This window comes from Cuculus canorus, chromosome 26 (genome assembly GCF_017976375.1).
Source record: "Cuculus canorus isolate bCucCan1 chromosome 26, bCucCan1.pri, whole genome shotgun sequence".
NCBI lineage: Eukaryota > Metazoa > Chordata > Aves > Cuculiformes > Cuculidae > Cuculus > Cuculus canorus.
In genome coordinates this window covers 6,845,748-6,867,914 of record NC_071426.1, presented here as the reverse complement: position 1 = coordinate 6,867,914, position 22,167 = coordinate 6,845,748, and the positions used below count along the sequence as shown (strand labels likewise).

At 56.3% G+C, this 22,167-nt stretch overlaps 1 protein-coding gene across 3 annotated transcripts; it reads right to left on the bottom strand.

Annotated features, from left to right (window-relative positions):
* Positions 1–34: 34 nt before the first annotated feature.
* DBNL (drebrin like) lies at positions 35–19,313 on the bottom strand. 3 transcript variants are annotated; one of them, XM_054088964.1, is made up of 14 exons: positions 19,227–19,313; positions 15,646–15,701; positions 12,433–12,545; positions 11,487–11,561; positions 10,971–11,117; positions 9,772–9,849; positions 8,426–8,577; positions 7,356–7,410; positions 6,604–6,678; positions 6,372–6,474; positions 4,193–4,345; positions 3,462–3,568; positions 2,024–2,126; positions 35–1,134 (listed from the first exon to the last, which is right to left on the bottom strand). In XM_054088964.1, exons 3-14 carry the CDS (start codon positions 12,526–12,528, stop codon positions 995–997), a joined length of 1,284 nt encoding a protein of 427 aa, XP_053944939.1. In that variant the 5' UTR covers positions 12,529–12,545; positions 15,646–15,701; positions 19,227–19,313; the 3' UTR covers positions 35–994. The 3 variants fall into 3 exon arrangements, with proteins under 3 accessions (XP_053944939.1, XP_053944937.1, XP_053944938.1); XM_054088962.1 differs by lacking the exon at positions 19,227–19,313 and adding an exon at positions 17,284–17,432; XM_054088963.1 differs by lacking the exons at positions 6,604–6,678; positions 19,227–19,313 and adding an exon at positions 17,284–17,432.
* Between the last annotated feature and the right edge of the window lie 2,854 nt (positions 19,314–22,167).

Below are 22,167 nucleotides of genomic sequence, written 5' to 3'. Positions count from 1 at the left end.
ACCTGGGGCCACATGGTTGAATCCTGAGCATCCATCACCAAAGAAAAGCCCTTTTTTATTGTTGCTGGGAGAGATGGGGACAGCACAGGAGGAGCGAGTGGTGGGAAAGGAACCCAAGGGAGACCAAGGAGGAGAAGCCACCGTGTCCCCAGGCCCTGGCATCTCCAATCCCCATCCCCTCCTGCTCCTTCCAAAGCAACAACAAGGAAAGGAACTCAACAAGGGGGAAAACGGGCAGCAGGGCTCGGCTCTTCCTTGTTCACAGTGAATTTGGGGGAAAAGAGGGGAGAAAGAGATCCCACACTCACAGGTTTCGCTAAAAAAATAACACCAACCCCCCGTGCTTTGGCCTCACAGGAGTTCGGCTCACATGTGGTTGAAATCCTTGGAGCATGGTTTGGGGAGAGGGAAAGGCAGAGAAAACCCCTCCAGTGGGAACAGCAGGGAAGAAAACCCAGGGATATCAGTGGCAACCGCCAGCTCTGGGTGCTCGAGGGGTGATGGCAGCACTCTGGAGCTGGGTTTGAGCTCTAGACATGATGGCGGAGCCCATGGGATGCTAAAAATCAATCCATAGTGGAAATGGGAAGAGGTTTCTCCACCGTGGCTGTGCAGGTTCTGAGGCCACAGGGCTGGAGGAAGCGTTGAGGGGGGGGAGAGGCAATTTGTTCCCTGAAAATTCTTCATCTGGGATTTATCATCCCCTCCTTTAGCCCTGAAAGAGAATGCCTGCTCCAAACCAGAGGGAAGAGAAGATCAGCACTGCAGGGGCTCAGGAGGGGATGGAACCCTTCATCCTGACTGAGGGCCGCCTATGAGGGATGGGAGAGAGCAGTGCCAGGGTCAGCCCTGCCACTGACGGAGCAGGGCGATGGCACTTCACTTGGAAAGAAAGAGAAAAGGAGGAAGAAAAGCCACGTATCGTTTGGAAGAATCAGGCAGGAACCGAGTGGTCCTGGAGGGGATGGAGTGGCTCTGGTCCCCACCAGCCCCCTCACTCGATCAGTTCCACATAGTTGGCCGGGAACATGCCAAAGTGGCCATCAGGGCCATAGCCGCGCCACCAGCCTTCATCGATCATCTCGATGTTGGTAATGATGTTCTCCGGGTCAAACGAGATCTCAGTGTCATCAGCTGGAAGGAGACAGAGTGAGGGAGGGTGTTAAAACCCACCTGAGCATCCCCCCCAGCACAGCCGGAGATGCTGGACACACCACCAGCCTGGCCAGGTCCCTCTGCAGAGACTTCCTGCCCTCCATCCATGGATCCAGCCTGGCCAGGTCCCTCTGCAGACCCTTCCTGCCCTCCATCCATGGATCCAGCCTGGCCAGATCCCTTTGCGGATCCTTCCTGCCCTCCATGCATGGATCCAGCCTGGCCAGGTCCCTCTGCAGAGCCTTCCTGCCCTCCAGCAGATCCACACTCCTGCCCAACTTGGCATCACTCACAAACTGACTGAGGGAGCACTCGATCCCCTCGTCCAGATCATGGATAAAGACATTAAACAAGACTGTCCCCAACACGGAGCCCTGGGAACACTGCTGGTGTGGGACATCCCACAAAAGAAGGTTGTGGCTCTGTCCTGCTGCAGCCCAACCCCCGACAGCCCCTTTGCATGGCACATCGGTGTTTCCATGGCTGGAGAATGCAAGGTCAGCTCAGGCGAATGCAAGGTCAGATCTTTTCCAACCTAGGGATTCTATAATCAGCTTATTTTCTTGCTTTTGCAGCTCCAGTTTGGGTGGAATGGACTCTGAGAAGCCACCACATCCTGCCATCTCCAAACCCCATCCTTTCCTACTTCTGAAGCAACATCAAGGAATGAAACTCCACATGGGAGGAAGAGGGAGGACAGGATCCTGGGGGGGAAAGGGCACCTGAGAGCTCCAGGATCCTCCTATGTGAGAGCACGGCTCTATCTTGCACCCTGCCCTGGGATCGCCTGGGGTGATGTCTCCGGGAACAACCTGAGCCCAGCACCCCCTGCTAATCCCCAGGGAATGATGGAGCTCCGCAGCCTCACCAGCCTGGTAGTCGTAGAGCGCTCGAGCACACAGCCCCTTCCCTGTCAGATCCGGCGTCTGCTGGTACTCCGAGTAGTTGTATTTGGCATTGTCAACTTGTTCCTTTGGGAAAGAAGCAGGAAAGGAGTTATTAGCTTCAAGGATGCTGTGCCAAGGCAGCTCCTGCTTTGTTGCCTGCAGCAAGGGGCTGCAGTCCAGGGTTTTGCCACCCCAAGGCAGGGTACATGGGGCGCACATCACCCTGCTCTGCTTCTTGCTGCCCCATGTGGTTTCCCAGGTGGAGCGGGAGGTGTCCCACACTGAGAACTGCAGGAGGAAAGATGGTGAGGGAAGGCTATGACACTGTGCAGCACCCAGGTTTCAATCAGCCCCACCAAGCCTCAGAGAATTGTGGGCAGGAGATCTCAATTCCCCACTCGTAATGAAAACCCCGGTTCTGGGGGCTCCACACCTCTGCCAGGAGATGCAGGAGCTAACCACACAGACCAGCCTTGAAGCCCTCTGGTTGGGTTCGCACGCCAGCACCGATCCTGCCTTCAGCTCAGCCGCTAACATCAGAAGCAGGAATACCAGAGAGCAGCCGCAGACAGCCTTTCTGGAAGGCGATCCCTCGGGATCTCCACTGCAGACAGCGGTGCATCACCCCCACATTTGAGCCCATTGAGCCTGGACAAGCTCCAACTCCAGCCTGCAAAGCATTTCTCCCTCATTACTATTTTGGGACCTGAGTTGGCTGCTTTTTCACTTTTCCTTTCCTACAGAGAGGCTGAGGAGGTTGCTCAGCCCATCTCCAGCTCCTTCTGAACCAGTGGGACACTTTCAGACAAACTGGAGAAGGAGAAAATGAAGTATGTTTGAAATCGGATAGAGGAGAGGAAACCAAACAGCCACCACATCTCATTGGAAACATTGGAGCATGACACAACCCTGCTATTAGACACTGGAGAATCTGAGGGAGCATGCCAAGAACAGCTGGGCTCTGTCGGCTCAGCTGGGGTGGGATATGCAAAGGAGAAGAGGGAGAAAGCGGAAGAAGGAGAAGAAAATACTTTGGCACAGGGTCTGACAAGAGGCTCACTTCTTGCCCCACGCCGGGGCTCCAGGGATGGGGCAGTGACTCCGGCCAGAGTGCCCCAGGATGGGAGATGGGGGCTCAGCGCCAGCGTCTCTCTCCATCAGTGCTGGGAGGGACGCAGCAGCATCCCCTTGCCATGTGGATGTGGCCTAAGTGCGTGTGAGCTCTGGGGTTTCTTGTTTTCCTACTAATTTCAGCCCAGGCAGCTAGGCCCCAAGCACCCGAGGGGGAGTTTGTACCCAAAGAGAGGGAACACTTGCAAGAGGGATCTAGGCTCATCCAATAAATCTCTCATGTGAGGACCCTTGCAAGCTCTTGGGTGCCGTTCTCCCCCCACATCCCATCCTCCCCCGTGCCCCAACCTGAGGGGGTTCTTCATAGATGGCTGAGGGCTCTGGTGGCTCCTCGTAGAGATTTGCCTCTTCCACATGGGAAGCCGGGATGCTTGAACTGTACACAGCGTCACGCCCTGTGGGAGAAACACATAATATCACCACTGTGTCCATCACCAAAACCTCTCCCTGTTCATCCAACTCCTGCTCCAGGCTGAAGTGCCACCAAACATTGGCTATGAGCTGGATGCCACCCGGGTCTCCTGTCCGGCAGAGGGGATGGGTCCAGCAAGCAGGAACCCAACCATGGGGCGAGCAGGAGTTTAGGGAACGAGAAAAAGGACAAGGCTCCGGGATCTCCGATGGGGAAAGGAATAAACTTGCTTAAGATGCACTATTTCCAAGTTGCTCCTCGTGGTGAGCACCAGGGTTGAAGGGAAGGTTTGGCACAGAGACCCTGGCCACGAGCAGCCTCTAGTGGTGACTGCGGGCTGGACATCACCGGAGCGCGGCTTTCCTCATCCCAGCTTGTCCCTGGGCCCCAGATCAACACTGATCCCAACTCATTCCTGGTCCCCTGCTCATCCCTAGGTCCAATTTCATTCCCTGCCCCCAGCTCATCCCTGGTCCCAATTTCGTCCCTAGCTCTCAGCTATGAAACCCAAACTCGAAGCTTGGACTCACCACACCCAGTTTTGGGGATCCCACTTGGAGGAGTGAGATGAATCACTTTGGTTTGGTGAGGAAGCAAAGACACATACCTGCTGTGGCTGCTGGAGAGGCTGGAGGTGTCCCCCAGGCAGAGGACTGGGCAAAGGAGGCTGGGGAAGCAGCATCCCGTGCAGGAGAGATGGGAGAGGCCGGAGTTGGCACTGAGTTCACCTCCTTCTGCAGGAAAGGGCTGCGAAGCTTGCCTGGAAAAGGAGTCAAATGTGTTACAGGAGCGCCGAGACTTCCAGCCCCACGGCTCCCCAGGAGTTACTCATGGCAGGGTGTTGCCAGATGCTCTTTGCCTTAGGAGCTCACCACTGGGTCAGCCTCCTAAGCAGGATTTTCAGCTCTAATCCTGGTTGTGGAAAACAAGTTTGGCCACCGGTTACTGCAGTAGGTGCAGCCAAACAATAAAAAAAAAAAGACATCATTTTAAGGAGGAAGAATAGCTAGAAGACAGGACTACCCAGGTCCTGCTCTCTGGGTTCTCCCTGGGCATTTTTGGAGCATATGGAATTCTACGGACACTCAGAGCAGCAGCTGGGAGGGGGACATGATCCCAACTGGGTACTCCCAGCCTTCACGGTTTCCTTGGCAGGAGGTAAATTCTTGCTGTTATCTCCTCATCTCTGAAGGCAAACAGAGGCGAAGCAGGAGAGTCACCAGACAAGTCCCACCCAGCACAACAGGGAATAAGCACCAAGTCTCACCAGCCTGTGGCTTTTATCTGTGCCAGGACATAAATCTTCCTTCCCTTCATTGAAAAGCATCAAATACTAACACAAAGGAGGGAAATCCCAAGGAATTTCTCACCCTCAGAGATCAGCCTCCCCCTGCCTCGATGTTTAAATAGCAGGAAAGTCACTTTCCTACCATGGCATTCTATCCTCTCCCACCCCTGGCTTGCCTATCACTCCTACCACTAACTAAACAGGATTATTCCAATGAATTCCAGCTGCTTTCAAGGAGGAGACATTCATGTGGGCTTCTCACGTGTTCTCAGTGACCTTCTTGGCTGCTTTCAGCCTTGGTTTCACAGCTTCCTGGTTTCTATCTCAGAATGAAAAAATGGTTTGGCTTGGAAAGGACCTCAAAGCCCATTCAGTTCCACCCCCTGCCATGGGCAGGGACACCTCCCACTGGATCGGGGTGATCCAAGCCCCATCCAACCTGGCCTTGAACACCTCCAGGGATGGGGCAGCCACCACTGCTCTGGACAACCTGGACCAGGGCCTCCCCACACTCACAGCAAAACATCTCCTCCTAAGATCTCATCTCAGTCTCCCCTCCTGCAACTCAAAAACATTCCCCCTTGTCCTATCCGTGCACTCCCTGATCAAGAGCCCCTTCCCAGCTTTCCTGCAGTCCCTTTCCATACTAGAAGCAGCTCTAACGTCTCCCTGGAGCCTTCTCTTCACCAGGCTAAACAACCTCAACCCTCAGCCTGTGCTCCTATGAGAGGTGCTTCAGCCCTTGCATCATCTCTGTGGCCTCCTCTGGACTCGCTCCAACAGCTCCATGTCCTTCCTGTGCCGAGGACTCCAGAACTGGATGCAGGGCTCCAGGTGGGGTCTCACCAGAGCAGAGCAGAGGGGCAGAATCCCCTCCCTGACCCTGCTGCTCCCTCTGCTCTGGATGGAGCCCAGTACATGGTTGGTTTCTGGGCTGGGAGGTCACGTTGCGGCTCATATTGAGCTTCTCGCCCCCCAGCACTCCAGGTACTTCTTCTCAGGGCTGCTCTCCATTCATTCCGTGCCCAGCCTGGATTTGTGCTGGGATTGTCCTATCTGATAGAAGGGATCGGTCTCTTCTCAAAGGACACAGTCTTGCCTGGCTCAGTCTGTGTAGAAAACCCAGTGGGGTTTGTGGTAGTGAGGATATTGTGACAGTGCCCGCTGTCTGGCATTCGTATATTCAATTTTCATTTTAAAAATGAAATTTAAACTTCAGAAGTGGAGTCAAAGTATGGAAAACTTCAGCCCCGGCTGGCAAAACCTGTGCAGCCTCAATACAGGGGCCTTCCCACAGGAAATGCAGCACGAGCTGGGTGTGAGACACGACTCTGTCCACTGGGTGTGATGAGGGCTCCCCGTGCTCAGTGGGAGCCGTGGCCTTGCAGGTAACATGCCTATCCCAAATCCAGGGATGCACTGCCCTGGGAGCACTCTGCCCACGGATTTACTGGCTGTAGGGACCAGGCATCAGCTCCCGCTGCGCCTCGCATCATACCTGGCTGGGAAACAGTCACCGCATCTGTTGGTGCTGACTTCTCCCTCTGTTTGAAGATGTCCCGGGGGTTCACCGCCCGCTGCGCGATCAGCGACGCCGCCTCCTGCAACGGCAAACAGTGCCCAGAGCCCATGGTCAGGGCACAGCAGTTGGGAGGTAGGGAGCAGCATGGGGCAGAGAGCACAGGCCCCACAGCCACCCCAGCACAGCACTCGAGCTCCTGACAGTGTACCTGGGCTTTCTCCACCGACTCACTCCTCTTAAAGCCTCTCCGCTGTCTGGCCTCATACTCCTCCACTTGCTCCTTCTGCAGCACAAGAAATGGGCTGCTACAGCCTCAGCAGGGGCCAAACCAGCCCCCTCCGGCCCCATCCCGTCCCCTCCTGCCCCCATCTCACCCTCTCCTGCCCCATTCCACTCCCCCTGCCCCCATCCTGTCCTCTCCTGCCCTCATCCTGCCCCATCCCACCCCCATTCCGCCCCATCCCGCCCTCTCTTGCCCCCATCCCATCTGCAGGGACTGGAGAAATGGGAGCGAGGCACAGACCAGGTGATGGAGCAAACTCCCTGGATCTGGGAAGGAGATGCAGGAGGTTTGGCTTGGGGTAATGGCTTGTTTTCCTCCTGTGTCCCCAGGCTCTTCCTCATAAAGAGTTTTAAACTCCTATTTCCCAAAGAGGCTCAGGCTAGAGCGGCTGATGGGGGTCAGCAGGGATATAAAGTGAGATCCAAGAAGACTGAAGCCCACCCAAGGAAACCAAGGATGGAACAAGAGACCTGGAGGACCAGCCCATGGCACCTCTCTCCTAGATCACATCCAGGGTCCTTCCACAACCCTGATCCGGCTGTGACAGCACCCAGGAATGCCCAAAATGCTCCTCCATCACCCTCCTGTCTCTGCCCACAGTGCTGTCTGCCCAACAGCTCCCTGTCCTCTGGCCTGGGGGATACAAGGAGAAGCCTTGGGACAACATTGAAGCTCACCCATTGCTGCTGCTCCTTGTCCCTGTTCTCCGCTTCCTGCTGCTGCTTGAGTCTCCTGCAGTGAGGAACAAAAAATCAGTGTTGAGAAACAAGCAGGATGTGTGGTTTGTTCTGCACAGGGGCTACTCACTCCAGGACCTCACCTAGGAAGACCAGAGGAAGGATATTCCCTGCCATTCCCGGAGCCGTGCAGGGAGCAACAGCATGGGAAAAGGGCAAAGCAGCAGAAGCTGCTTCAAATACCAAGACCAAACCAGGGAAATCTCTTCCTTCACAGGCATGGACATGAGCGTCAGCACAGAGCAGCCAGGCAGACTTCCCCATCAGAGCTCAAAACAGGAAGGCAGTACCCGCCACAGCTCCACCACCCAACACGGCTCCCCGGGGTTTCACCGGCCTCGGAGAGGAAGGAAACAGCGGAGACAGCACAACCAACACCAGTCTCTGCGCTTGCCAACTCCTCTCTGCAGGGCTCAGAGCCCTCCACCAGCCAGCCCAGACCTCCAGCACCCCACAATCGGCGGGCACAGGTTTAGGGACACATTCCAGATGGGGACTCAGTCCTGGGGCAGGATCTCCAGGCAAGGAGAACCATAGATGATGACAGACAAGCAACCAAGCTCATCAATGGTTCGGGCAGGGAGAAGCCGCTCTCTCACTCCTGGGGCAGGATCCGTGGGCAGGGAGACCCATGGCTGATGCTGAATTAGCAGCCAAGCTCATCAGCGGTTCGGCCACAGAGAAGCTGGTCCCTCCACCCCAGGAGGATTGGCCCCATGGATCGTGGTGCCCAAGGGCTGAGCATGCCCCAGCACAAGACAAGGCAGATCCCCTCTGCATCTGCTGCCCTACAGGTTTCCAGGAACCGTAGCAAGGCAGGGAATGCTTGGACACGATCTGCCACTCCCTAAAAATCAACCCTCTGCAGGCAGCGCAGGGGCTGGAGTGGAGACAGCGGCTCAGAATAGGTGGTGACAAGGGCAGACATCACCACTGAGAGCAACGCTGAGAAAACCCAGAGGAAGGGCTCCAGGTGTCCTTACAAACACTCATTAGTGGCAGGGACTCACTTCTGGGCTTCAATTTCATTGGATCTTGCTTTATATCTCTGCTCTCGCCCCGCCGCTTCCTGCAGCTCCCTCTCCCGCCGCTCTCTCTCTAGCCGCTGCCGCTCCTCCTCTGCTCTCCTCTTTTCCTCCAGCCGGCGGTTTTCTTCATCTTTCTAATGGAAGACGCGCAGCAAGTCACAGGTTTGATCCTGCCCGCTCAGAGAAACCCCCACAGCTCTTTGCACGCTGTCTTGTGCCACCTGCCAGCATGGTAGAGCTCCAGGGCATGCACTACTCGCGACACTTCCACCAACTGAAGGTTCAGGCTAAAGCCCTGGAAAACCCCACTGTAAAGCAACTGGAAACGGAAGCATATACAGATTAGCCTTGCCCCGTTTTTTGCTTTCGGAAAGCTGTCTTTGGGAAGGTCAAGCCCCAATGTCTCACCCAAATGGAGTTGGCTGTTGCTGCAGCCCAGCCCGCTCCTGCCCCAGAAGCCCTGAGCTAAATTAAGACGAGATCGTGGAATCACAGAATCATTAAGGTTGGAAAAGCCCTCTAAGCTCATCCAGTCCAACCATCAGCCCAACCCCACCATGCCTGTAAAACCATGGAGACTCCATCCCTGCCCTGGGCAGCCTGGTTGAGTGCTTCACGAGTCTCTCAGTATAAGAAATATTTCCTGATATCCAATCTAAACCTTCCCTGGCACAACCTGAAGCCATTCCCTCTCATCCAATCCCTTGTTACTTGGGAGCAGAGCCCAGCACCCACCTCCCCACAACCTCCTTTTGGGAGCTGCAGAGAGCAATGAGGTCCCCCCTCAGCCTCCTCTTCTCCAGGCTAAACAGCCCCAGGTCCCTCAGCTGCTCCTCATAATGTTTGTTGTCCAGCCCCTTCCCCAGCTCTTTTTCCTTCTCTGAACGTGCTCCAGCCCCTCAATGTCCTTCTTGGAGTGAGAGGCCTAAAACTGAACCCAGGATTCAAGATGCAGCCTCACCAGCACCAAGCACAGGGGGGATAATCCCATCCCTGCTCCTGCTGGCCACACCATGGCTGATCCAAGCCAGGTGCTATTGGCCTTCTTGGCCACCTGGGCCACTGCTGGCTAACATTCACCCACTGTCCAACACCCCCAGATAAAAAGCATCTTGCTCTCCAAGGCAAATTTTCTCCTCTCCTCACACTCTGAGGCAGCAGCACCTCCACACGCAGCCCAGCTCTGTGCCACTTTCCACCCCATCGATCATCCCTGCTTTGCTCTGGATCCCTGGAGAACGCAAACGAGAGAGGGAAGACACAGAGAAAGCAACACCAAAACTCATCCTGCTTGTCCCTGGCTGCTGAAGTGCAGCAGAACTCCTCACCTCTGCTTTGGCCCAGAAATTATCTTTATTGACTCGCTTGATTTCAGACATTGCATTCGTCTTCTGGTAGACGGAGCCCTGGGGGAAGGCAAAAGGCAGCACGTGTGAGCAACAGGCACTGAGCAATCAGTATTTTCTGCATTCCTCTGCACAATTTTTGTCTCTGGGGCTCTCCCACAGCTTTTCCTCCCAGCTACAGAACCACCCAGCACCTCTTTACCTTCCCCTGGTGGAGGACATCCAGCCCCACCCAGCCAGCAGGTCGTGTTTAGCATCAAGAATAAAAAATAGACACTTTCTAATGGAATAGAATAAAACCAGTGCGGTCCCATGCTCAACACAGTTTGGGACCTTTAAAAAGTTATTATAACCTGATGCTTTAAAAAAAAAAAAAAAAAAAAAAAAAAAAATCCTTTAGGGAGGTTGGCTGAGCCCAGGGATGTGAATGTTGTCAAAAACGGGGACTTCCAGCCTGGTTTGCCTCTTGCCTCAAGGAAAAAAAACAGGTTGCTAAAGCATTGGAGTGTCCAGGCTGTGACAGGAGGCATGAGAACCCGGCCCTGCCACACCAAAGCGGCCCCAGAGAGAGTAGGGCTCTTCATAGCTCAGGTTTGCTCTTGATCCTCATCAATGAAATTCGAAAGTGCATGCACCTCAGCTTCTTCTACAAAGAGCTGAGAAACTTCAGTTGCTGGTGTCTGGGTTAAACAAACGCCTTCTTACAGAACATTTTCACATGGAAGTGGCTGAAATCTCTGGCCTTGATGCTTCACAGCACTAGGGGAAGCCTCATTTTTCATCTGCAAGCAGGTCAAAATGCTGCTGCACCGACAGTGGTGTTCCCTGTCCCTCAGCTGCCCCACAGCCTCACAGATGCTCTGCATGTTTGAAAAGCTGAAGCTTTCATGTCTCTAAAACCCTGAATAGAATTGAGGAGAATCTGTCCTGCTTGGGTCTATTGAGAAGAGAGCTTCGGCTTTGTATTTGCTGCAAGGACATCTCGGCTCTGCCACCACCCTGTGCTCTTGCCCTCATTCACTCTGCAACGAGTCCAAGAGGAGCCAGCCCTGGGCAAAGCCCTTGGTGCTTCCTCAGCCATGTCAAAGCACAAGGAACCCCTTCCACATCAGGGTGACGGCAGTGGAAGGCTCTACTCTGGCTCCCAGAGGGACCAGAAAGCCCCACTGAGCTGAACTCACCACGGGAGGTTGAGGACCCGAGTCCTGGAACTTGCTGCTCTCCTTGTGGAAGTTGTAGTTGGCCCCGGAGGCCTTGGCAACCTTCTCCATGATGAGTTCAGGCTCCACATCCTCCTCTGCGCGAGCGTTGATGGTGACATGAGCCCCCTGAGAAAGCCCAGGTGTGCAAGGATGACTCAAGGAACCACCAAACCCACCACGTTGCTTTGAGAGGTCCTGTCTATGCTTCGTCAGGGAATAAAAAAGGCTCAGGTGACAAAGGGAGGTCAATTCTAATGCCACACTAAGAAAGGCAAATGCTCAGAGAGGGTTGTTTCGCCTCCTCTGCAGTCTCCAGAGCTATTTTTGAGGTGTGCATTGCGAATCAGCCTCTGAAACCCACACTTGGGCTGAGTATCAAGCTCTGGGCTGGCTCCCACCTGCTCCTGGCCACACTCCTGCCTGCAAACTGACATTTCCATGCCACCCAGGTTTCCTCACCCAATCTGAGAAGATGCAATAAAAGCAGGACCTGACCTTTAGGAAGCTTGCTATGGTGCTGACATGGTTAGCGCAGGCTCCTTTCCTCACGTCGTTCACCCCTTCACCAGTCTGCAAAGAGAAACAAGCGGTACCTGCTTACCAGGGAGTCCCACCCCAAGCTGGTTTTACAGCAGCAGACCTTTGATCCAAGCCTGCAAACCATTCCCACTGGCCACGGTGAGGGCTTCCCCAGGGCTCACTGCATGGAAAAAGACCCCTGATCATGGAATCATGGAGTGGTTTGAAGGGACCTCAAAGCCCATCCAGTTCCACCCCCTGCCATGGGCAGGGACACCTCCCGCTGGATCAGGGGCTCCAAGCCCCATCGAACCTGGCCTTGAACACCTCCAGGGATGGGGCAGCCACCACTGCTCTGGAAAACCTGGGCCAGGACATCCCCACCCTCACAGCAAAACATTTCTACCCAAGATCTCATCTCAATCTCCCCTCTTTCAGCTCAAAACTGTTCCCCCTCGTCCTATCCCTGCACTCCTTGATCAAGAGACCCTCCCCAGCTTTCCTGAGCCCCTTTCCATACTGGAAGCTGCTCTAAGTTCTCCCCTTCTCTTCTCCAGCCTGAACAACCCCAGCTCTCTCAGCCTGTCCTCATACAGGAGATGCTCCAGCCCTCGGATCACCCCCGTGGCCTCCTCTGGACTTGCTCCAACAGATCTTGATGCTCAAGTGCTTCATTCAGCCTATCCTAGACAGTTCAGGCCCATTTACTGGCAGCATCACTGCCAGCCAAGCAAACTACACGGCCACAGAGGTGCAATGGGGACGCAAACCCTCCTGTTCGCCCTTGTCCATGGGGTTTGGACCACGGTACGCCCTCGGGATTGCAGCTGGGTAGAGGGGATTCAACACGTTGGCTGTCAAGGAATCCAAGAGAGAATCAAAGGGAGAAACATTCAAGTATTTCCACCACAGCCTCACTCACCCAGTTGATGAGGACATATTTGGGCAGGCCGGAGTTGGGATCCTTCACTCTACAGAAGGCGTACATCACCTTCCCGCTGTTGAGCTCCTCGACCATCTCCTCCAGGCCTCCATCTGCCCCGGGATAGAACAGAGAGGGCATGAGCCAAGCCAATCATGTACACAGTATCATAGTATAGTTAGGGTTGGAAGGGACCTTAAAGATCATCTAGTTCCAAACCCCCTGCCATGGGCAGGGACATGCCACTGGATCAGGCTGCCCAAAACACCATCCAACCTGGCCTTGAACGCCTCCAGGGATGGGGCAGCCACAAACTCCCTGGGCAACCAGTGCCTCACCGCTCTCATGGTGAAGAAATTCTTCCTTATGTCCAGTCTAAATCATCTGCCCCTCTCCAGTTTATACCCATTCCCCCTGGTCCTATCCCCACAAGCCTTTGTGAACAGCCCCTCTCCAGCTTTCCTGTAGGCCCCCTTCAGGTACTGGAAGGTCGCTCTAAGATCTCCTCTAAGCCTTCTCTTCTCCAGGCTGAACAGGCCCAACTCTCTCAGCCTGTCCTCATAGGGAAGGTGATCCAGTCCTCCGATCATCTTTGTAGCCTCTTCTGGACCCATTCCAACAGTTCCATATCCTTACGTTGAGGATTCCAGAACTGGACACAGTATTCCAGATGAGGTCTTACAAGAGAGGAATGAAAGAGCAGAATCACTTCCCTCACCCTCCTGACCACGCTTCTCGTGATGCAGCCCAGGTCACAGTTGGCCTTCTGGGCTGCGAGCGCACATTGCCGGCTCATGTCAAGCTTCTCATCGACCCATCAACATGTATGGGAACAGCCAATCCTGCAGATTCTGCAGCCTCCTGGGGATTATTCCCATTAGATTTGGAGTTGTCCTAGACTGAGAGCATCTTGGGTTTGGCCCAGTCATTGTTACTTGCTTGTTTACGCAGGAGCTGAGTCTCAGCCCGCTCTCACCCACCCCCTTATCCCCAACAGCCCTCACTGCCAGAGCTCCTCTTCATCAGATCTTGGCTGCGACAAAGCCAACATCACGTAGGGAAGATCCTGGATCTGCAACGCAAGTGATGGCAGAGAAAGGAGATGTTCATGTGCCCCAGAGACTTCAACCAGGTCAGGTGGCTGCAAACCCTGCCCACGGGCTCCTACACGAAACCACGCTGCAAGCACGTGCCCTGCCACAAAAGAGCTTGACAGGAGGTTGGAAAGGGCTTGAGAAGCGGGGCTACACCCTGTTCCCCTCCCACCTTCTCACTCCGGCAGTGGCTGTGATGAGCGCTGCTTCGTCAGATGGGAAGTGGAGAAGAAACCGAGCCGTGCGCTTGCCAGCCCAAGAAGGAAACTCCTGCTCTCATGCTCTGCTCGCTGCTGTTAAAGCCCTGGGGTGGCTCCCGGCACGACCCCATCTCCCCTCTTGCAGCTCAAAACCGTTCCCCTCGTCCTGTCTCTGTACTCCCTGCTCAAGAGCCCCTCCCCAGCTTTCCTGCAGCCCCTTTCTGTACTGAAAGCTGCTCTAAGGTCTCCCCAGAGCCTTCTCTTCTCCAGGCTGAAGAACCCCAACTCTGGATGCAGCCCAGGACACGGCTGGTTCCAGGGTTGTGGGTGCACTTTGCCAGCTCACATTGTGCTGGATGATGATGGAGATGAAGGAGAAGATGAAAGAGAAGCACCCACAGAGGAAAACCATTGTGCAAGGCTCAGCAGAGGGCTTGTACAAGACAGGTGAGCAATGGAAAGTCCTCTGTTGCCCCACGAACCACATTGTCACTCTTGCTAGCAGCCTATGCCAACAAACTACCAGAAAAGGAGGAAAAACTCAAAAAACATGTGCTCTCACTTCAAAAAAATTCCCACAGACCATGATTCCTCTTCCTTTGGTTTCTCTGAGCCCTGAAAAGCGGAACATGAGCTGCTCCTGCCCATCAAATGCCAGCAGCAACGCGCAGCCAGCTCTGCTTTGCTCTGCAGCAGAAGCCAAGATCGTTTTCTCCTCTGCTATTAAATATTCATGCTTTGGCTCTAAATTTGGCACGGCAGTTTCCAAGCCCAGCAGAAAAAGTTTCAGGCTGGAAGGCTCAAACCAGGCAGCTGATGGGAGCCCGGGTCAATGTTTAACAGGAAAGGACACAAAGGGAAGGAGCAAAGCCCTGAAGAGAGGTTGGTTGGGGCTTTGCTAACAGGAAGCGGCTCCAGTGTTAAAACCACCAGCGACTTTAAGTTCACACACCTGGGTGAGCTCAGAATTCAGATCCCTCTTTCCATACAACCGTAATTCTTCATCAGCAGTGAAGTAGGAGCCCAGCACCAAATCACCTGCACCGCAGGAGCTACCAGACCCTGCAAAGCTGCCCAGCACCCAAACATGGATACTTGGAGCGTTGTAGGTTGTGGAGGAACCCTTGCATATAGGAAAAGCAAGTGGAGAGGTAACTCAGCCAAGGATGCAAATGGAGAGAGAGGAGAAACCTGCCTGGATGCGTTGTTTTGCACCAGTTTTGCATGTAAACCTCCCTGGATGCGTTGCTTTCTCTCAGCTTTGCACTTAAATCTGCCTGGATGCGTTGCTTTCCACCATTTTTACTTTTAAACCTCTCTGGATGCATTGCTTTGCACTGGCTTTGGTTTTAAACCTCCTTCTATGTGCTGCTTTCTCCCAGCTTTGCATTTAAACCTGCCCGGATGCATTGCTTTGCACTAGCTTTGCATTTGTGTGGGAATCAGCAGCCAAATTAAAGATAAAAAGCCCCAGGAAGCAGGGAAACAAGGGAAGAAAAGGCACTTTAGCAGCTGGGAAAGGCAGCTTTGAAGGGATCAGGCAGCCAGCAGGGATCAGGAATGCTTTGGGAGTGCAAAAAGACACAAGGATGCAAAGTTTGGATCCTTCGGAAAAGAGGAAAGGAAGGAGGAGGCAGAACCACGCAGGCATTGACCTTGGCTGCCACTGAGTTGCCTCTCTATTTTCCCCCTGCTCAGGAATGGCACCGAGACCCCAGTGCTCCCAGCCCTCATCGCAGGGCCGAGGGGTGAGAATGGGCAGGGATTCACACCCAGAGTCCCGCTTTCCCGAGGGCTGGAGCCCTTCCCAGCAGAGCCTGGATGCCTCCAGAAGCAGCAAGTGACAAAAGGCAGGCAGAGCAGAGCTGAGCCCTGCAAAGAACCCCAGGCTCCGGGTAGCCAGTGCCAAACATGCTCACCTCCGGAGCCAGCCACACGCAGGTCGTTGCTGTTGCCTTCGTAGGTGAACAGAGCCCTAGAGGGAAGAAAGAAGCAGGGTAAGAAACGCTTGTCCCAACCCCGCATCCCAAAACCTTGGCCCCCAGCACCCAGTCAGGATGGTCACACAGCCTGAACCCCTCCCCTCCGTGCACACAGGTCCATAGGGCCCCCCTGCCCCACACACCTCCTGCCCCACATCCCAGGTACTTCCTGGTCCCCCCCTGTGTACCCCAAAGCTCCCCCAACACGCCACTTCCCTGATCACCCCATGCACCCTACAGCCCCCAAACACCCTACAGCCTTGATCCCACCTGCATCCCACACCCCCAATTCCCCTTCCATGCACCCCACAGCCCCCCAAGACATCCCCACACCCCCGATACCCCCATGTACTCCACAGCCCCCCAGACATCCTCACTCCCTTGACCCCCACTGTGCACCCCATATTGCCCCGCAGGCACTCCACACCTCAGATCCTCCTTATGCCCCCCATCACCCCCAGAGCCCTCCAACACCTGCATAGATCCCCCCAAACTCCTAAGCCCCTCCAAAACCCAGACACTAAAGACACCCCCACAGCCCCTCTATCAACACCACAGCCCTCCCAGAGCCATCAAACACCCCCACAGACCCACTAAACACCCCCACAGACCCCTCAGACAACCCCCAGACAGCCCAGACACCCCCCAGACAGCCCAGACACCCCCACAGACCCACTGTCACCTCTAGAGCCCCCCTGATACCCCTAGGCCCCTCCAACACCCCCACAGACCCTCCAAAATCCCCAGAGATCCCCTAAACACCACCAAAGCCCCTCCAAACAACCCCACAGCCCCCTCATCACCACCAGAGCCCCCAAAACATCCCAGACCCCTCCAATACCCCCACAGAATCCCTAAACACCTCAACATCCTCCCCCAGACACCCCCACAACTCTGATCTGCCCCATGCATCCCACAGTCCCCCCATCACCCCCAGAGCCTCCCCATCACCCCACAGACTCCCCCAACATCCTCACAGCACTCCCATCACCCCCACAGGCCCCCCATCACACCCAGACACCCTAACATCCCTTCGATCACCCCCCAACACCCCATAGACCCCCCCAACATTTTCACAGCACCCCCATCACCCCCTCAGCCTCCCCATTATCTCTATTGCCCCCCCAACAACCTCAAGGCCCCCCAACACCCCCTGGTCCTCCCCAGACACCCTCACAGGTCCCCCATCAACTGCAGAGCCTCCATCCCCCACATCCTCCCAACACCCCCCCACACCCCTACCACCCCCAGCCTCCCTCACAGCCCCCTCATCACCCCCAGAACATTCCCATCACCCCCAGACACGCTCACAGCTCCTCCATCACTCCCCATCAACCCCCACAAGCCCCCATCCCCTCCACAGCCCCCTATAGCCCCTCCCAACACCCATCCATCAACCCCAGCCTCCCTCATCGACCCCCACAGCCCCTCATCACCCCCACAGACCCTTCCAACACCCCCCCGGCCCCTCATCACCCCCCCAGCCTCCATCACAGCCCCCCCCATCACCCCCATGCACTCCCACAGCCACTCACGCCCCCTCTCCTCTCCCCGCGGGCCCCTCGAGGCCCTCACCAATCGGTGGGGCTTCCCGCCGCCACCACCCGCCCGTAGGCCTCCTGCAGCGCCCGCCCGTTCTTGCTGAGGTTCAGCGCCATGGCAGCGCCTGCCGCGCCCCGCGCCGCCGACACGCCCCCAGCCCCGCCCACGAAGCACCGCCCCTTCCGCAAGACACGCCCCTCCTCGAGACACGCCCCTTGAAACCACGCCCTCTCATCCAAGCCACGCCCCATATGCCGCTTAGACACGCCCCGTACCCACAAGCCACGCCCCTGAAGCGCTTAGACACGCCCCTCATAGCCAAGCCACTCCTCGCAGCTCCCAGTCAAGGCCCCAGTCCCGGCCTCTAAACCGTGCCCCGCCGCAGTCAAACCACGCCCTTCGTCACAAGCCACGCCCCTCCACCGCAGAGCCACGCCCCACACCCACAAGACACGCACCCCAGTCACGCCCCCAACACCACACTCCCTCCAGAAAGGCACATGCGCTTTTGAAGCCACGTCCCCTCGCTAAGCCACTCCTCCTGTGAACCCCATGAAGTCACGCTCCCAGGAAATAGATCCTCACTGTGCCACGCCCCCTCGAGGAAGCCACGTTCTGTCCAGGAAGCCACGCCCCACACAACCACGCCCCTCTGAAAACACGCCCCCTCTCGGGAAGCCATTCCTCTGGGGAAAGCATGTCCGCTCGGGAAACCACGCCCCTCCGTGAGGCCACGCCCCCGTGAATCCAGCCACACGGAGCCACGCGCCCTCTGAAGCCACAGCCTCTCTTGAAGGCCATACACCCGGAAAGCCGTGCCCTCTCAAATCCGTGCCCCCTTGAAAAGCCACAGTCCCCCAGACACCCCCATGAAACCACACTCCTTGAAGGCCTCCCCAGGAAGCCACGCCCTTGAGAAAGCCGCGCCCCTCATAAGCCACGCCCCAGGGACGCCAAGCCCCATTGTGGAAGTAATGCACACACCCCAGTCCTAACCACGCCCCTCACTGTCAATACACACCCCTCAGAGCTAAGTCACTCCCCTCTCACCGCTTAGCAACACCCCTGACAGCGGTAAGCCACGCCTCTCATGACCCTAAGCCACGCCCCTGCAGCCCAAGCCATTCCTCAATTGCCCCTGCATCCCCAGCCCACCCCCTCGCAGTGCTAAACCACGACCCCACCTCCAAAGCCACGCCCCTCGCAGCCAAAGCCACGCCTTTCACCACCCTAAGCCACGCCTCCGACGATAACCCATGCCTACTCAGTCGAAGCCACGCCCCCGCAGCCAGAAGTCACAGCTCTTGTTGCCCTAAGCGACGCCACATCACGCTAAGCCTCGCCCCCCCGCAGGCCGAAACCACAGCTCTCATTGCTGTAAGCCACGCCCCCGAAAGTAGTAAGGATGCCTTCTCGGCCGAACCCTGTGCCTGCAGCCCAAGCCACGCCCCATCCGCGCTAAGCCACGCCACCACAGCCCAAGCCACGCCCCTATCGCCCAAGCCACGCCTCTCTCAGCGCTGAACCCTGCTCACTGCAGCCATAAGTCATGCCCCTTGCAGGGATAAGACACTCCCCCGTTCTCAGGCACACCGCCGCAGCCCCAAATCACGCCCCTAATCGCCAAGCCGAGCCCTCTAGCGTTAAGCCACTCCCACACAGCCCTAAGTCACTCCCCGCAGGGCTAAACCGTGCCTCACAGGGCTAAGACACGCCCCCTCGACCCAAGCCACGCCCTCTCATCATTAAGCCACGGCCCCAGTGCTTAAGCAAAGTCCCGCAATACTAAACCACGACACGCAGCGCTAAACCACGACACAGCTCTACGCCGTGCCCCTGAAAAGCTAAGTGGAGCCTCTGAAAAGCTAAACCATGCCCCCAGCACTAAGCTACGCCTCTGTAGCCATAGACACGCCCCCGCGGAGCTAAACCACGCCCTGGTGGATTAAGCCACACCATGAGGCGCTAAGCCTCACCCTTCGCAGCGCTAACACGCGTCCTTCGGCGCTAACCCGGCGGGGGCCGCTGGGCTCAATAACACCTCGTAACGATAAACGACGCCCCTCGCAGCCCTAAGCCGCGCCCCCGGTGCGTGAAACCACGCCCGTGTTAAGCCACGCCCCCAGCGTTAAGCCACGCCTCTCACGACCGAAGCCACGCACCATCACGCCAAGCCACGCCCCCGCACAGCTAAGTCACGCCCCAAACTAGCCACGCCCCTGACGTGGTAGGCCACGCCCCCTCTGAGATGAGTCACGCCCGGTGCAAACTGATGTCCCGCCACCCCAAGCCCCGTCCCCGCAGTACTAAGCCACGCCCCCACCGGGGGAAGCCCCGTCCCGCTGCGCTTAATCACCCCCCTTGGTTCTAAAACACGCCCCTGTATAGCTAAGCCACGCCCCTGGCCTCGGCGAGACACTCCCTTGAGATAGGCCACGCCCCTGAAGTCCCACGCCACGCCCCTCGCTCTAAGCCACGCCTCCTGCCTTTAAAACCACGCCCTCCGCGTGTCCCTTTCCTCCCCTCACGAATTCCCGCATGGCTGGTATGGGGCAGGGGGCACGGCTGGAGGGGCGCTGGGACAAGAGGTGGCCGGGATGAGTCACCATAAATCCAGCAGCTCCTCCCCATCCTGCTGGCTTTGGGCAGACGAAACCTACCTATGGGCCACCACCATTTTCCACCAGCAAATGGGGGGGTCCCCCTGTGTCCTCATAGGAGATGGTGAATGGGGTGGGCAAAGGTCTTGGGGCGGCTGAAGGTCCTGGGGTACCTCAGGGTCCCAGGATGTCCAAGGATCCCAGGGTAGTCGAGGGTCCTGGGACCTGAGGGTCCTGCGATGTGCTGGGTGCGAGTCCTGGGTTGGATGAGTGCCCGGGGACAGCTGAGGGTCCTGGGGTGGTCAAGGATCCCATGGAGGCTACAGGTCCTAGGAACGCTGAGGATCCCAGGGCACCCAAGGGCCCCAGTGTGTCCAAGGGTTCTGGGCTGGCCGAGGGTCCCAGGATGGCTGAAAGGCCTGGAGTGGCTGAGGATCCCCCAGTGTCCAAGGATCCCATAGTGGCTGAGGGTCCTAGAATGTCTACTAGTCTCACCTCAGCTGCAGCACCAGGGTTGTTTCCAACTGTTCCATCTGCACCAATGTTCCCCCTGCTGTCCCCACCCCAGAAACTAATTTTGCCAACCCCAGGTCCCACAACCTCCACTACCTTCTCCACCCCTGGCTTCATGGTCCCTTCAGGACACCTCTGCCAGGATCCCCAGGACGCGCTGGGGCAAAGCACAGGTGACAGGATCTGACCTCGAGCACCTGTGATTGCTTTACAGTTTGGATTGTGGAGAACCAAAACCTCATGAGATGGTTTCAAAGGGCTCCAACCCTGCTGTCATCTCCATCTTGTGGACCTTCCATCCCATCATCCTCTCCAACTCTTGGACCTTCCATTCCACCATCACCCCCTCTGTCTTGTGGACCTCTCATCCTGCCATCGTCTCCTCTGTGTCATGGACCTCCCATCCTGCCATCACCTCCTTTGTCTCATGGTCCTCCCATCCTTCCATCGTCTCATGGACTTCCCTTCCCACATACCCAGCCAGAATGCTCTTAATTATCGCTTAACTGGCATAGGGGTATGGGGAACATCTTGAGAAATGAGTTGCAATGAGGTTTTGCCTCCAGAGCACTGGCTGCCACCAGTTGGTGACCTTCAAACCCACTGTAGAGGCTCTCCTGGGTTTGAAGGACATGCAAAAAACACTGAGAAAGACCCTGAAGATGTAGCACCACTGGCTCCCATGTTCTGATGGGGGTCCTGTGAACCTGGGGGTCACCTGGGGAGTGCAGGGCACTGTGTGACAGTCACCTTCCATGTGTCCCATGCCAGGAACCAGCCACCTCCTTGCTCCTTCATGGACTAGCAACATGCTTTATTTATGGAGAACATTGGGGAAATAATAATACTTTAAGTGATTCTTTATATTTTTTAGCACGTAGGGCTCGCACAGCACCCTGGTCACATCTAAACCTCGCACAGGATGGGTCCCACCACCACGTTGACCCCCAAGCACAGAGCAAGGAGTCACCCAATGAAGTCTCCATTCAGCACATGGATGGAAATGTTAATTAAAAGCAGGGCAATAAAACATCTGGAGGCCTTGGAGGTGGGAAGGACTGGATGGCACCATGCCCTGCAGATGCCTCTCGACGTTCCTTGAGCTGCTTGGGCAGGGGAGCGGGGTCGCACTTATTTCAATGTCACAAAAAGCCTTTTCATGCAGTCTTCCAGGCGAAGCCACTGAAGAACCTTTGTGGAACAGAGCAGGGAGCTGCTGGGACCTGTGGGGAGGCGTGGGAGAGGCTGTGGCCCTGGTGATTTGGGGATTGTCCCTGTTGTCCAATGGAATGGGGAGGTGGGAAGTGTGATCAGAGATTGGGATTTAAGGTCAGGCTGGGGGGGATGTGATGAGGGGAAGCCAGCTTGGGGAAGCTTGGAGATTTTATGCTTGGAGATTTTATGCTTGGACTTGAGGATCTCAAAGGTCTTCTCCAACCTAGGGATTCTATGAGATGCTGGATGAAGACCCATGAGGTGCCACCCTCTTGGGTGACAGGCAGCAGGGTGAGACCCTCCTCACCCATGTGCCCCTGTCCCAGGGGAACAAGCCCACACTGCAAGAAAAAGGAGGGAAAAGGGTTTTCCAGTGGGTCTGTCCTCCAGGCTGGCTTTGAGCTGCACAGGCACCATGGTGGGACCCTGGCACCTTGCTCCTGGCGTGGGGCAGGATGGAGAACCCTCTCTTATGCTCACGCTGATGTGGGGCGAGATGGGGACACTTGGGCAGATAGAGGATACTGAGGTAGGATGGGGCCACCTCAATGGAATGTGGCCACCTTGGAGTGACAGGTTCCTCCTGGGT

Coding starts and splice junctions, on each gene's coding strand:
- DBNL (XM_054088962.1), bottom strand. CDS start 17,366: ATGGCGCTGAACCTCAGCAAGAACGGGCGGGCGCTGCAGGAGGCCTAC. Junction 4,346..6,371: donor GGTGACTGTTTCCCAGCCAG/GTATGATGCGAG, acceptor CTCCTTTTCCAG/GCAAGCTTCGCAGCCCTTTC. Junction 1,135..2,023: donor GCTCTACGACTACCAGGCTG/GTGAGGCTGCGG, acceptor GTCTCCTTCCAG/CTGATGACACTGAGATCTCG.